The sequence below is a fragment of the Heteronotia binoei genome, chromosome 5 (assembly GCF_032191835.1).
Source record: "Heteronotia binoei isolate CCM8104 ecotype False Entrance Well chromosome 5, APGP_CSIRO_Hbin_v1, whole genome shotgun sequence".
In the NCBI taxonomy this organism is placed as follows: Eukaryota; Metazoa; Chordata; class Lepidosauria; order Squamata; family Gekkonidae; genus Heteronotia; species Heteronotia binoei.
The window spans coordinates 167755313-167771059 of NC_083227.1; the positions used below are offsets into that span (position 1 = coordinate 167755313).

The 15747-nt window shown below is 44.2% G+C and overlaps 1 protein-coding gene across 4 annotated transcripts in view; it reads right to left on the reverse strand.

Annotated features, from left to right (window-relative positions):
- Positions 1-15747, reverse strand: part of CACNA1A (calcium voltage-gated channel subunit alpha1 A) — a 599049-nt gene that overhangs the window by 342356 nt on the left and 240946 nt on the right. For all 4 annotated transcript variants that reach the window (XM_060240686.1, XM_060240689.1, XM_060240688.1 and 1 more), the window contains exon 5: positions 15568-15707. In XM_060240686.1, the coding sequence (XP_060096669.1) occupies positions 15568-15707 (140 nt within the window). The remainder of the gene's footprint in view (positions 1-15567; positions 15708-15747) is intronic.

Here is a 15747-nt window from a genome sequence, read left to right on the forward strand (position 1 = left end):
CTTGGATGTATGCCATCCGGACCTGGTGACTTATTAGTTTTTAATTTGTCTATAAGTTGTAGGACCTCCTCTCTTTTCACCTCAATCTGACTCAGGTCTTTCAACACCACTTCCATTATAAGTGGTTCTAGAGCAGGCAAACACTTCTCATCTTCCACAGTGAAGACGGAGGCAAAAAATGCATTCAGCTTCTCAGCCATTTCCCTATCCTCCTTCAGTAATCCTTTTACCCCTTGGTCATCCAAGAGCCCCACTGCCTCCCTGCTTCTAATATATTTGAAGAAATTTTTATTGTTGGTTTTTATGTTTTTTGCAATATGCTCCTCATAGTCCCTTTTTGCCTGCCTGATCACAGTCTTTCATTTGATTTGCCACAGCCTGTGTTCCCTTTTATTAATTTCACTTGGACTAGCTTTCCACCGCTTAAAGGAGCCCTTCTTGCCTTTTACAGCTTCCATTACTTTGTTTGTTAACCATGCAGGCCTTTTCTTATGCCTGTTTGTGCCTTTCCTAACTTATGGTATATATTTTATCTGAGCTTCTAGGATTGTAGTTTTAAATAGCCTCCAAGCTTCCCCAAGGGTTTTGACTGTATTTACCTTTCCTTTCAGTTTCCTCTTCACATGCCTCCTCATCTCAGAGAATTTACCCCTTTAAAAGTTAAACGTGGTTGTGCCTGTCTTTTAGAGCAACTCTCTATTTATACAAATGGTGAAATCAATATCGTTATGATCACTGCTCCCAAGCGGTGCGATCACTTTTATATCTCTCACCAAGTCTTGGGCATTACTTAGGACCAAATCCAGGATCGCCCCATCCCTGGTAGGTTCAGAGACCATCTGCTCCATAGCACAGTCATTGAGAGCATCTAGAAACTCAATCTCTTTCTCTTGACCAGAACACACTATCTTTAAGCCTTCCATCATATTATAGTCGTCCTCTATCTTTTGATTTGGTGGGCGATAACAAACTCCCATAGTTAAATTTCCTTTTGGGCCCTCTATTTCAACCCAAAGCATTTCTAGAATGGAATCTAATTCTCTGACCTCAGTCTTACTGGACTGTATGCCCTCTCTGACATACAGAGCCACCCCACCTCCAACCCTTCCCTCCCTATCCTTCCGATATAACTTATATCCAGGAATCACCGTGTCCCACTGATTCTCCTCATTCCACTAAGTTTCTGAAATTCCCACAATGTCTATGTTTTCTCCCAACACTAAACATTCCAACTCACCAATTTTACTTTGAAGACTTCTAGCATTTGTGTACAAACATCTATAATTTCCCAGGCAAGCTAGGCCCGCCAACTTCCTCCTGTCGCCTCGAGACTCTGGCAGGCAGTCCATTCTGTTTGTCACCATCTCAGTGGACAACTCTGATCCATTACCTGGTAGAAAAGTAACAGCTAACCCTTCATCTCTTTGAGATGAGTCCTTCCGAACCAGAGACATTTCATCTCCTGTCGGCTTTCCCCAAAGATTTAGTTTTAAAACTGCTCTGTCACCTTTTTGATTTTAAGCACCAGCAGCCTGGTTCCATCCGGGGACAAGTGGAGACCGTCTTTTTTTGTACAGCTCCCGCTTGTTCCAGAAAGCATTGAGGACTCATTAAAGCCAAAGAAAAGTCTGCACCACACCTCTACTGCCGATTGACCACTTTTGCTCAAAATAGGGAAGAAGTTGCCTCTTGAGTGTTACACACATCCTGAGCACTATCTATGACCTGCACCAGATTGAACTGCAGTGGCAAAATTAATTTCCATTCTTGGAATATTTTGGAAAAAATGTACTGCTATTTTACTGTTGAGTTCTTTGCTGTACTGTATGTCATGGGACCATGTCCTGATTTTAGCTGGTATTTTAGAAAAGCTTGAATAATGTCAGGCTGATTCATCCTAGGTTTTATGTTGACTAAGCAAAATAGAATGCAACTGTGGAAGAACTATGAAGTGGTTTGATTGAATGCACACCGGGAAGTAGAGACTTTACATTCCCCAAATTATGTTGGCTTTTGTGAGCATTAAATGACCATTGGTTACTCACTGTGAGGGGTCCTTCTCCTCTGAGGATAGGAGGACATCTTGTGGGTGATTCCTAACCTTCTTGTAGGGAGGCAGGAAATAGAATTTTCATCCTATTCCTGTTAGGAGTCACCCATATCTCAGTTCAGCTGTGATGCTTATAGCAAGCGCTGGGATCGGAGGGCGGAGGGAGCGATCCCAGCGCTTGCTTTAAGCATCAGAGGTGGAGCAGGCACACAGGCAAGGAGGAAGCATGCTGCCCCTTCCACAGCCGGCGCTCGCGAAGCACTGGGTTTGCGGTGGGGCCACGTGGAGCGATCCCAGCGCTTGCTGAAAGAAGATGGAGCCAGGCAGGGAAGCACGGGGGAAGCGCCGGATCGGAGGCAGAGGCAGCGGATCGCCCCCCAGGAGGAAGGTGCGTCCTATCGTCCGGAGCGCCTTATGGTGCGAAAAATACGGTATCTTATCTAGAGCCACCTCGGAATGAGTAAAACATCACAAGATTCATAGAATGGGAATCAGTGGACCAAGCTCGGAGCCATACTGTGTGTCTGGCTGCTGCAGAGGACGAAATCACATGAGAGGCAAACACTAGAGAGTCCAGTGTAGAGTCGGTAAGGAATGACCCTGCCTTCAGCACTCTGTTAGCTCCAGTATTGTCCCTAGGTAACATCTGGATCAGTTTCCTCATCCAGACTATGCTAACCCTAGCAACCATGGATCCTTTAAGTATCATGGCTGCACCCTCATGTGCCTTGCAGAGCGCAAAGTCAGCTTTTTAAAACCTAGGCCCTCTTTTAGTAACCTCAGAAACCAGGGCATAACTTTGCAGTGCCATGATTGGAGCATCCAGCAGGGGAACTTTCAGAAAGTCATTGGTAAAAGAGTACAGGCGGTATAGCCTTTTTAGGAGGCCTGGATACTGCTTATTCGCAAAAGGCTTTTTTCCATTCCACTCTCATTTGTCTCTCAAAATAGTCTGGGAAAGGAAATGCCTTACCAGAGTTTGCTTGCTTAGGAAAAAATTCAGCATCTCCCTCCTTATGTCTCTTTCTTGGATGGTCCTGTCCTCCTCAATATCAGGGGTTATCATGCAAATCTAATCCTGCAAAGGTTTTTTATAATAAATAATTATAATCCTCTGCTTGAAGAATCTGAGTGATGGTTCAGGAAACTCTGTCTCAGTTTCTTCCTCCCCTGATGATGATGAAGAAGAAGATATTGGATTTATATCCCACCCTCCACTCCGAAGAGTGTCAGAGCGGCTCACCATCTCCTTTACCTTCCTCCCCCACAACAGAAACCCTGTGAGGTAGATGATGATACTGGATTTATATCCCGCCCTCCATTCAGAGTCTCAGAGCGGCTCACCATCTCCTTTACCTTCCTCCCCCACAACAGACACCCTGTGAGGTAGATGAAGATATTGGATTTACATCCCGTGATCCACTCCGAGGAGTCTCAGAGCGGCTCACAATCTCCTTTTCCTTCCCTCCCCTACAACAGACACCCTGTGAGGTAGATGAAGATATTGGATTTATATTCCGCCCTCCACTCCAAAGAGTCTCAGAGCGGCTCACAATCTCCTTTACCTTCCTCCCCCACAACAGACACCCTGTGAGGTGGATGGGGCTGGAGAGGGCTCTCACGGCAGCTGCCCTTTCAAGGACACCTCCTGTGATAGCTATGGCTAACCCAAGGCCATGCTAGCAGCTGCAAGTGGAGGAGTGGGGAATCAAACCCGGTTCTCCCAGATAAGAGTCCGCACACTTAACCACTACACCAAACTGGCTCTTCCCCTTCTTCCCTGTCACTGTGTCTGAGCCCTTGATAGTCACCTGCTCCCTATCTTGGAGCACTGTTTCTGGGCAGCCTTTGTAGGCCACTGAGAACCCCCTAATGGCTTGGATCTCCTCTGGAGGGGGTGTGGGGCGAGAATGGGAGGATGAAGAGAATGAGGAAGACTGATGTCTTCTCCTTCCCCTCTATTTATAGCACCTATTCAGTCCTGCCAGTAGCTGTTCAGTCAGATTGGTAAAAAAACTCTTGAGGAATGAGGATGGGACCTACTATCCCTGGAGTGGAGCCAGGGCCATAGCCAGGATTTCAGGTTTGGTAGGACCCACCGCGGGATTTGTTGTTTGAAGGGGCTGGGGGGCCACTTGGTTTGGTGGCCCTGGGCTCTCAGCACAGAGTTCCACAAGCTAACCCCCCTTCGCCTGGGCAGTCACAGCAGCTCTGCTCCTCCCCTTTCTTATGTGCCCCTCTCTCAGAGAGACAGAGATCTCTTGACTCTCCCCCCCCCCCCACTTTGGACTGCACGCTGTGTTAGGGAAGGGGTGAGAAAAAAGCAAAAAGACCAGCAGCAATGATGCTACTTGTTCAGAGTGGTGGTGAGCAAAGGGGACAGATAGGGGGCCCTCCAATGGAGGAGCCATACAGTTGGAAGGGGGGATTGAAAGGATGGGCCTGGCCCCCCTGCGCCTCACTGTAGATAGATAGATAGATAGATAGATAGATAGATAGATAGATAGATAGATAGATAGATAGATGATAGATAGATAGATAGATAGATAGATAGATAGATAGATAGATAGATGATAGATAGATAGATAGATAGATAGATAGATGATAGATAGATAGATAGATAGATGATAGATAGATAGATAGATAGATAGATAGATAGATAGATAGATAGATAGATAGATGATAGATAGATAGATAGATGATAGATAGATAGATAGATAGATAGATAGATAGATAGATAGATAGATAGATGATAGATAGATAGATAGATAGATAGATAGATAGATAGATGATAGATAGATAGATAGATAGATAGATAGATAGATAGATGATAGATAGATAGATAGATAGATAGATAGATAGATAGATAGATAGATAGATAGATTTATTGTCATTGTTCTCAAAAAAGAAAAAGAAAATGGGAGCAACGAAATGAGGTGCTCTTCCACAAACATACCAACGCATCAACACCCACAAAAGGACATATACATAGACCATTTAAATGCATCTAAAAACAAATAACCATTCATAACCCTGCATTTAGCCTAACCACGGCACTTGGATAGAAGCTGCCCTTGAATCTATTTGTCTTAGCCTTCAACACTCTATATCGCCTACCTGACGGTAAGATCTCAAATAGCAAGTGGCCCGGATGTGAAGGGTCCCTTAAGATCATTTGTATCTTCCTTTTACATCCCATATCATACAGATCCACCAATGAAGGGAGAGAACATCCACAAATCTTCTGTGCTCTCACCATCACTCTTTGGAGCACCCTTCTCTCTGCTTCCGTGCAGCTCCCAAACCACACGCAGAGGCAATAAGATAAAATGCTCTCAATGGAACTACGATAAAAGGCAACCAGCAGACTCCCTGACAGTTGTAATCTTAAGAGTCTTAAATAGTATAGTCATTGCTGGGCCTTTTTCTCTAGAGCTAAAGTATTTGCCCCCCATGTTAGATCCTGTTTCATAGTAATTCCCAAAAACTTCCATTCTGTCCCCTGTTCTACTATAACCCCATCAATAAACAACGGCTGAATGTCCAGACTACTCTTCCTATAATCCACTATAATTTCCATCGTCTTATTTACATTAAAAATAAGATTATTTGCTTTACTCCAGAGGGACAGCTGATGAACTTCCCTCCTATATGCAGACTCATCATTCTCAGAGATGAGCCCCACTAACGTTGTATCATCTGCATGCTAAGGGCCTGAGTGGAGCCTGAAGCAGTGGCTTGTTGGTCTCCTCACAAGTAGAGATTAGAGGAGGAAGACCCTTCTAATGGGGATAAAACTGCACCATTAACACTGGGGCCCAAAATCAGCCGGGGCAGCTTGCAAGACTCACCACCCAAGGTTTGAGTCACCATGCCTTGCTCTCTCTAAGTTCCTTGTTTACTCAATTCTGCAATGTCTGAGGAGCTGTGGCCACTTTTGGCGCCCTTTTTTGAAGAGCCACATAATGTCAGTGCCAATGGGAGGATCCGAACAAGCTGGCTATTGGTCTTGTTGGCTCCACTGCTCTGCCAGAATGTTCCTAGAGTCGCCTGTTTCCCAGCCAAAAGGAACTCATCTTCTTCGTTCCTGGGCATTTACTAGCCACCCAAGTGATGGGAATTACTCAAACCCCTAGGAAACAAGAATCCTTTTCGCTAATGTGGAGCGAGAAAATGGCCACCGGAATAAGCGGAAATTGTCAAAACATGTACACTCCTAGACACACAGAAAGGAGATGGGAAAATACAGCAAGAAAAGAGGGTGAAAGTAAAGGATGTGGGGCACATTTTGAGAAAGACAGAAGACTACAAAAGACACACGTAACTGCTAAAGAAGAAAATAGGGCAAGGCAAAGCCTGACCTACGTGCTCTCCCTACTGAGGCAGGAAAAGAACCAAGGTATGGGTGACTCCTAACAAGAAGTATGAAAATTTTATTTCCTGACTCCCTACAAGAAGGTTAGGAATCACCCACAAGATGTCCTCTGCCTCAGAGGGAGAATCTTGTTTTCTAAAGTACCCAAATGCAGACTCAGATCGGGAAGAGTTTCCAGCAACCTCGCCTCTTCAACTATCCTGTAATTTCAGATTCACAGAATCTGTCTATGCACTCTTAATTGAAAGACAAGTATGTTCAATTTAGAGTTTTGACCAGTGCTCTGCAATGGAACAGGCAGATAGCCACATGTCCATGCAGGAGAATGTGGTGAGAGAGGCACATGTATAAATGTGGACTCTCAAGACATGCATATGCACATATATGATCTTGGGAGCAACGCTCTCCCAGAAGAACAGTAAGATGTGCAAACCACAGGCATTATGGAGCATATTGGGCATCTGAGCAGAAATTCCTCCTGATGTGTGGAAAAACGAATGAGCAGAGAATGCAATATATGTGTGTGCGTGCATATATGTGCAGCCACTCACAGAGTTCTAGCTGCAAAGGATCTGCTTCCACCAAAATCCAGCAAGCTTGCACGTCTTGGCTCTCTTCCTGTCTTTTAGCCATTCAGGTTGTGCTGGCTGAGGCTCCCTTGGCATTCAAGGCATGTCTGGAAAGCTCCTTTAAGTAATAGTGCCGGGAGGACTCCCTAATCAAGTAGCAAATACTGCCTGGCATACTAATGAGCTATGCACTGCTAGGAATGAAGCAGGAAGAGTGTGACAGCAATTCTGAACCCAAATGTGTGTAAAGAAACTAACTATAGTCAGAGGAGGAACATTCAAATATGCAGTCCCCAGAAATTGCCTGCATCCTGAATCAGTACATTCCGAGGAGAGCTGGACCTCTTGCATTTTCTGAACTGGCAGGGCAATATTTTGGGTCCAAAATGTTTCTTACTGCCAAAGCTTATGGCACGAATGCGCTGGCACTTTCTATCACATTGCTCTGTTTTCTCTTTAAAGCCACCTGAATTAATCTAGAAATAACCCTGCAAAAAAACCAAAAGCATGTTTTTTGCATGGTCTGTTTGGTTACTGACAGGGGTCGTTTTGTAGAAAAATAGGTGGTGGAGCTCATCCAGGGATTGTTATGCAGCTGCACCTACTATTCAATGGACAAGGTGGGAAGGAGGAGGAGGAACTCTAGGAAAGGTTCAGGAGCTGTGCTCCTGTGAGCTCCTGCTGATTCCGAGGCCTGGTTACTGAGAATCTACTTTAAATTAATGAATTTGAGACTGGGGTTGGTAAAGACTGAATGCTTATAACATTACATATCTGTAAAAAACGCCCCCACCTTAGACTTCATCAAGGAGTCTTGTTTAGCTCTTAACCTTCTTATTCTGCTTTTTGCCACAAGGAATGCATAGCTATATTTAAAATACTGCATTCAAGTTTCATCTCAAAGCACTGTTTCAGTCAACCTCTTTTGACGAAGCCCTCCACCACTACACAGGGCCGGTCCAAAAGCGCGCGGCACCCCAGGCAGACCATATGCAAATTTTCCAGACCTGTAAGGCAGAGATGTTCTGCTAGGCTTTTGGCTGAGGACAACTACTTTTTTTCATTGGCTGGCACCCTCCCACCTTTCCCCTTCTGTATATATTGTTGGCAAGTTCCCTCCCCCTGCCCAGAAAATGGCCAGGCAGTCCAGAATTGGGAAAGAAAACCTATTGGACACTATCTTAGATTTCTTATTCTGGTTTTAATTTTTATCAATTTGTATATTGAATTTTAAATGTTTGTAAATCTTTTTATGAAATTACGCCTTCCGGTACATTGTCCAGAGCCCAGCGCAAGCTGGGATAGGGTGATAAATTAAAGTGCATTAACAACAGCAACAACAACATGAGAAATCCAGAGTGGCATACTGAAAAGATACCAGGAGTTCCCAGGGTATCACTCATGGAACTCCAGAAGATGCAGAGAAAATGTAACTGTTCCCTCTGTTGGCAACCACCATGGTAGGCACAAAGATAGAAGCGGGTAATGTAATGAAGCCAAACACTGAGCTTTGGACAACTACAACTGTGGTCCAAATCAGAAGCCAAGGCTACAATAAAACAATATAACACAGGACTAGTTAACACAGAACTTTCCCAACTACACATGAGCAGTCAAAATTGCAAGTCCACTTTGGAGAAGCTCCAGTAACAACCAGATTATATAACAAAGCAGAGAGTGCGTATAAATGGGCAGTCTTTGCAGTGGAGGACGGTAAGCAGTGGGGTGCCGCAGGGCTCAGTACTGGGTCCCATGCTCTTTAACTTGTTCATAAATGATTTAGAGTTGGGAGTGAGCAGTGAAGCGGCCAAGTTTGCGGATGACACTAAATTGTTCAGGGTGGTGAGAACCAGAGAGGATTGTGAGGCACTCCAAAGGGACCTGTTGAGGCTGGGTGAGTGGGCGTCAATGTGGCAGATGCAGTTCAGTGTGGCCAAGTGCAAAGTAATGCACATTGGGGCCAAGAATCCCAGCTACAAATACAAGTTGATGGGTTGTGAACTGGCAGAGACTGACCAAGAGAAAGATCTTGGGGTCGTGGTAGATAACTCACTGAAAATGTCAAGACAGTGTGCGTTTGCAATAAAAAAGGCCAACGCCATGCTGGGAATTATTAGGAAGGGAACCGAAAACAAATCAGCCAGTATCATAATGCCCCTGTATAAATCGATGGTGCGGTCTCATTTGGAGTACTGTGTGCAGTTCTGGTCGCCGCACCTCAAAAAGGATATTATAGCATTGGAGAAAGTCCAGAAAAGGGCAACTAGAAAGATTAAAGGGCTGGAACACTTTCGCTATGAAGAAAGGTTGAAACGCTTGGGACTCTTTAGCTTGGAGAAACGTCAACTGCGGGGTGACATGATAGAGGTTTACAAGATAATGCATGGGATGGAGAGAGTAGAGAAAGAGGTACTTTTCTCCCTTTTTCACAATACAAGAACTCGTGGGCATTCGATGAAATTGCTGAGCAGACAGGTTAAAACGGATAAAAGGAAGTACTTCTTCACCCAAAGGGTGAGTAACATGTGGAATTCACTGCCACAGGAGGTGGTGGCGGCCACAAGCATGGCCACCTTCAAGAGGGGTTTAGATAAAAATATGGAGCAGAGGTCCATCAGTGGCTATTAGCCACAGTGTGTTGGACTGGATGGGCCATCGGCCTGATCCAACATGGCTTCTCTTATGTTCTTATGTTCTTAACAAAGCAGCAATTTCTGAAATATCAAGAAACCTGTTTTCAAGTACTATAGTTCTCAGGAACTAGTGCTGTATTCACTGCTTCACAGAGGTGTCTTCCATGCTAATGTGTCCTTAGTGGACTGATCAGGCTGATCATATGAAAGCCAAAAAGCTCTGTGTGGCTTGCCCACAGAAACCTGACCCACAGGGAATGGACATAAAAAAGACCCAATGAGTGCAATTAATTGAAAGCTAGAGATCTGTAAATCTAACTGAAATTCATATAACTGAATTTTCCTCTCTTTCTATATTGTGTCCACTCTCTAGCTACAACCCCTGTCTAGCTAGAACCCCTCAAAACATCCTATATATAAAAGCCAGCCATACTGGGGACAACTCACCTACCCTCCCTTTGGCTGAACTGCATGTCACTCAAAGAGCAACCCCACCCTCCAGCCCCAGGACTAGGATTGTGCTACTGGGGAATCTGCTAGGTGGTGGCTATTGCTAGGCATACAAGCTTGATTCTGTCTGTAAAATGCAGGGAAAGGAGGTCCTTTCCAGACCTATTTTGGCATTTGAGGGAGAACTCATTGGGGTCAGTCCTCACTAGGGTTCCCAGCTCCAGTTTGGGAAATTCCTGGAGATTTTGTGGTGGAGAATATGGAAGGGGGAGGGTAGAGGCCTCAGCTGAATATATTGCAATAGAGTCCACCCTCCAAAGCAGTTATTTTCTCCAGGGGGAGAGAGATCTGTTTTCTGGAACTCAGTTGTGATACCAGGAGATCGTCAGACTCCACCTGAAAGTTGGCTACCCTCAGCCTGGCAGTACCCTGTGGGTGACTTGGTGCCACCAGACTGGCATGATTTAACTAGGCCTGGCTGCTTGCTACTGTTCAGCAGTAGCCCCCCATGACAGCCAATGTGACGTACCAGTTAGTGCTTCAGAGCAAGGTCTGCCAGACCCAAGTTCTTGCTGTGGAAGCTGACTGGGAGATTTCAAACCAGTCACAGACTTTCAGTATAACCTACCTGACACGGTTGTTGTGCTGATCAAAAGGGGGAGAGGAGAATGATGTAAGCTGCTTTGGTCTCCACTGTGCAAAAAGACTATTCTTTTCCTAGGTGGAGCCTGCAGGGAGGGGGAGGAGATGGAAAGCTGAACTCAGATAAATGTAGGTTGGGAAGGAGTTAGGATTGCCAACTCCAGGTTGGGAAATTCCTGGAGATTTGAGAGATAGAGACTGGAGAGGGTGGGGATGTCCTGAGAGGAGCCAGCACCTTTGACTCAAAATGCTTTTGAATCGAGTGCAAATATATAAAGATTTGCACAACCCCAGTATGAATGTCTGACAAAGCCTCCATGTGAAACAGCCGGCTCCAGCTTGCAGCCCCATGATTAACTTAGAGAATCAGGGTTCAGCCTTGATGCCACTGACAATCTCTGAAGAGGGGCACTACTTTTGCTTCTGAAGCACTGAAATGATTGCAGTGAACTGGTTTTGAACTGCTGTTTTTTATCTCTCGGTCTCACAGGAAGAGTGTTGGGTCAAAGTAAAGACAGGAAGAACAAACATATATGAAATTGGTTTTATTGTTTATTCTGCACATTTTTGAATTTCTAAATAATTATATTCTAAATAATTATATTGAATTTCTAAATAATTATATTCTAAATAATTATATTGAATTTCTAAATAATTATATTCTAAATAATTATATTGAATTTCTAAATAATTATATTCTAAATAATTATATTGAATTTCTAAATAATTATATTCTAAATAATTATATTGAATTTCTAAATAATTATATTATATTTTGTAAAATTGTTGTTGCCAGTAATTTATAACTGTGAGCCTTCAGGTTTCCCCGCTAATCTCCAGATGAGTCCAGGAGATCACTTAGAATTATAACTGCTCTCCAGTTGCAATTCTGAGTAATCTCCAGCCCTCACCTGGAGACTGGCAACAATGGTTCCCCAAGAGGAAGGCAGACATCACTTCCCTTGGAGAAAATGGTAGAATCTGTGTCATTATACCCTGCTGAGGTCGCTTCCCTCCTGCTTTGGGCCACAGTGTGGAGAAAGATTATCCTTTTCCTAGGTAGAGGCTTCAGGAAGGGGGGAGAAGATGGAAAGCTGTAGTCAGGTCACTTCTCCTACAGAAAACTGTCACCTTGAAGTGCATACTCTATGGTATACCATAACAGAGCCATGCCAGGCCAAAAAAGACAAATCACACCATAAGCACATGCTGATGCTAAAAGCTGCAAGGCCAAATATGACAGGAAAAGGTGGCAACAACACACAGCAGACAAAAAGAATGCTGAACTCCAGCGTCTGCATGATCATCATTATGGGATGATGCTACAGCAAATTGACACTGAGTGCCCAAGTCTGGAGCATTTGCCCAGAGCCTCTTTCTAGAGCCTATTCTCACAAAATGCCTTATTCCTAGTATATTAACAAGAACACATGCAATTTCATATGTTCACATTAAAACAATTTCAGAGCATGGAACTATGCCTACAAAACAGAGATCAAGGGGCTAAGAAAGACAACTCAGGATGGTAGGGACATGATGACAGGGACATCTTCAACTTCCTATGATTTTCTCAGGGACATAGAGCACATTGGTATTTAGATTTAGCTTCAAAAAAGTGCTGGCAAAGGAAGGGACATAATATGGATCAGAGCTGCAGTCCTGGGTATGGGACATTTTCCTGTCTGAAAATGCCCCCTTCTCCAGCTGCTTTAACCCATATTGTACCTGTATTTTTCTTAAAGCAGCAGCTGGAGGGAATTCCTGCTCAGAGACACAGTCCCCCCTCCATCTTGCCATGCCCTCAACCAAAGCCCCAATGTTTCCTCTTTGAAGCTGAATTACATACTTGGGGATCTGAATGTGAATTCTGAGGATCAGATTACCCTTAGTAGCATGAGCTCTAAAATAATTTCTGAGAGTATTCTACAAATTATTGCTTCTGGGATAATACAAAAAGAGGAAAAAGAGCAGAACAGAGCAACAATTCTGGAGGAACTATCTCTAAACAGAAGCTGCATTTGAATGCCACTTCCCTAGAGGTATAATTTGCAACATCATTATTTACTGTTCCTATAGCACTTTTTTACTGTACAAAGTACATTATAACTGGCTTTATATTTATCACTGTGATTTAGTGATCTGTTCAAAACTACCCAATGAATGTCTTTCCTAAGGATGGATTTGAACCTGGATTTCTCTTGACTGAATTCAACACTACCTAGTAATAGAGGTGTCAAATTGGGGAAGGAAATATTTTCACATTCCATTCAAAGATAATATGGGCAACCTAATGGAAACATGATGGAGGTTTATCAGGGCAACCTAAGAACATAAGAGAAGCCACGTTGGATCAGGCCAGTGGCCCATCCAGTCCAACACTCTGTGTCACATAAGAACATAAGAGAAGCCATGTCGGATCAGGCCAGTGGCCCATCCAGTCCAACACTCTGGGTCACATAAGAACATAAGAGAAGCCCTGTTGGATCAGGCCAGTGGCCCATCCAGTCCAACACTCTGTGTCACATAAGAACATAAGAGAAGCCATGTCGGATCAGGCCAGTGGCCCATCCAGTCCAACACTCTGTGTCACATAAGAACATAAGAGAAGCCATGTCGGATCAGGCCAGTGGCCCATCCAGTCCAACACTCTGGGTCACATAAGAACATAAGAGAAGCCCTGTTGGATCAGGCCAGTGGCCCATCCAGTCCAACACTCTGTGTCACATAAGAACATAAGAGAAGCCATGTCGGATCAGGCCAGTGGCCCATCCAGTCCAACACTCTGTGTCACATAAGAACATAAGAGAAGCCATGTCGGATCAGGCCAGTGGCCCATCCAGTCCAACACTCTGTGTCACATAAGAACATAAGAGAAGCCATGTCGGATCAGGCCAGTGGCCCATCCAGTCCAACACTCTGTGTCACATAAGAACATAAGAGAAGCCATGTCGGATCAGGCCAGTGGCCCATCCAGTCCAACACTCTGTGTCACATAAGAACATAAGAGAAGCCATGTCAGATCAGGCCAGTGGCCCATCCAGTCCAACACTCTGTGTCACATAAGAACATAAGAGAAGCCATGTTGGATCAGGCCAACGGCCCATTCTGTCCAACACTCTGGGTCACATAAGAACATAAGAGAAGCCATGTCGGATCAGGCCAGTGGCCCATCCAGTCCAGCACTCTGTGTCACATAAGAACATAAGAGAAGCCCTGTTGGATCAGGCCAACGGCCCATCCAGTCCAACACTCTGTCACACAATGGTGAAAAAAAAAGTGCCATCAGGAGGTCCAGCAGTGGGGCCAGAAGCCCTTCCACTGTGCCCCCCCCCCCGCAAGCACAGAAGAGACAACATGCCAGGATTTAAACATGTAAGCCACTATCACAGAGGCACAAAAGGATAGAAGCGGCAAAATACAGTAACACTGCACTGCAAAGAGCTGAAAACACTCTTTCTCCGTTAAACAGAGAAAGACTCAAATCTAAGCACATACTACAAACGAAGGCCAGGGTGAGTGCCGAGCCCATACTACCAGTAATAGTGTCTCTGCTTCATCGGGAAGAGTCTTTTGTTCCCCTTTCAGGAAATGTGCGCAGGTTGGGAAACAGCAGGGAACAAGCAACACAAATCAGGGAAGTGTGAGGACACAACACTGCAGACAGACTGTACCTGTTACAGGACGTCATGATCATGTGTCATGCTTATAGCTACAGTGCCCTAGAACCATAAATACACTGACTGATCAGATAAATCCTTTGGCTGCATATAACGGGCAAGATGGGAGCAGCACAGGTTAGATCCAGGGAGATGAGGAACAGTGAAACAGTCTGATATGTTCCTCTAAGGGTGAAGAGAAACGTAACTTTTTAAGAGATACAGTGGCAGAGGAGGGTGACACTAAAAGTGCCCCACTAAATCTGATACAAATGCACCTTTGCTGTCTTGAGGAAACTCTGAAGAACTGGTTATGTAAATGCTTAGCATGGTTCAGTCTGAAGTAGGAAAAAGCTGACCATAGCAGGTACCTACTGGCTAGTGCTGGTGACATTATCAAAACAGTACTCCTACAAATCTCCAGAGCAGTGATGCAACAGCTTTCAACATATTTACAATTTTTTTTAATAAGGTAAAGAATGACTGTATGTATGTTTTTGTCTTTGTGTATATGCATATACACACATAATACACACATACATATATCCACACATAACACTTAATTTAAAAAAAAAAAAAAGATGAACAGCCTGAAAGAAGCAGGAGCGGCAGGAGCAAGGTCTATACCACCATTTGCTTTGCTGGTTTGTATATGTTTAATAGAAGTAGCCCCGTGGCACAGAATGGTAAAGCTACAGTACTGCAGTCCAAGCTCTCTGCTCACAACCTAAGTTCGATCCCGGTGGAAGCTGGGTTTAGGTAGCCGGCTCAAGGTTGATTCAGCTTTCCATCCTTCCGAGGTCGGTAAAGTGAGTATGCAGCTTGCTGGGGGGAAAGTGTAGATGACTGGGGAAGGCAATGGCAAACAATCCTGTAAAAAGTCTGCTGTGAAAACGTCATGATGCAACATCACCCCAGAGTCGGAAATGACTGGTACTTGCACCTTTACCTTCTATATGTTTAAAAGAATCAGTGGAGTCTGGGTCACACGAGGTCTACGATTCTCTACAATCACAGTGATTCATCCTAAAATACATCACAGTGGGAATCCTACCCAGAAATGTCTATGTCAAGCCTATTCTCACTCTAATGAAACATTTATCTCTGCTAATAAAGAAACAGAATCTAGGAATATGGAAATTAAAATTAAAAGAACTGATACAACTATTTATAACTTAAACCAGCTACTCACCCTGTTAGAACCACCACAAAGTCCATCACGTTCCAGCCATTCCTTAGGTAGGAGCCTTTGTGGAAAGCAAATCCTAAGGCAATAATTTTAATTCCAGCCTCGAAACAAAATATTCCAATGAAGTATGGTTCTGTGTCATCCTAGTAAAGGGTGCAAGAAAAAAAAACCCTCAATGAAATA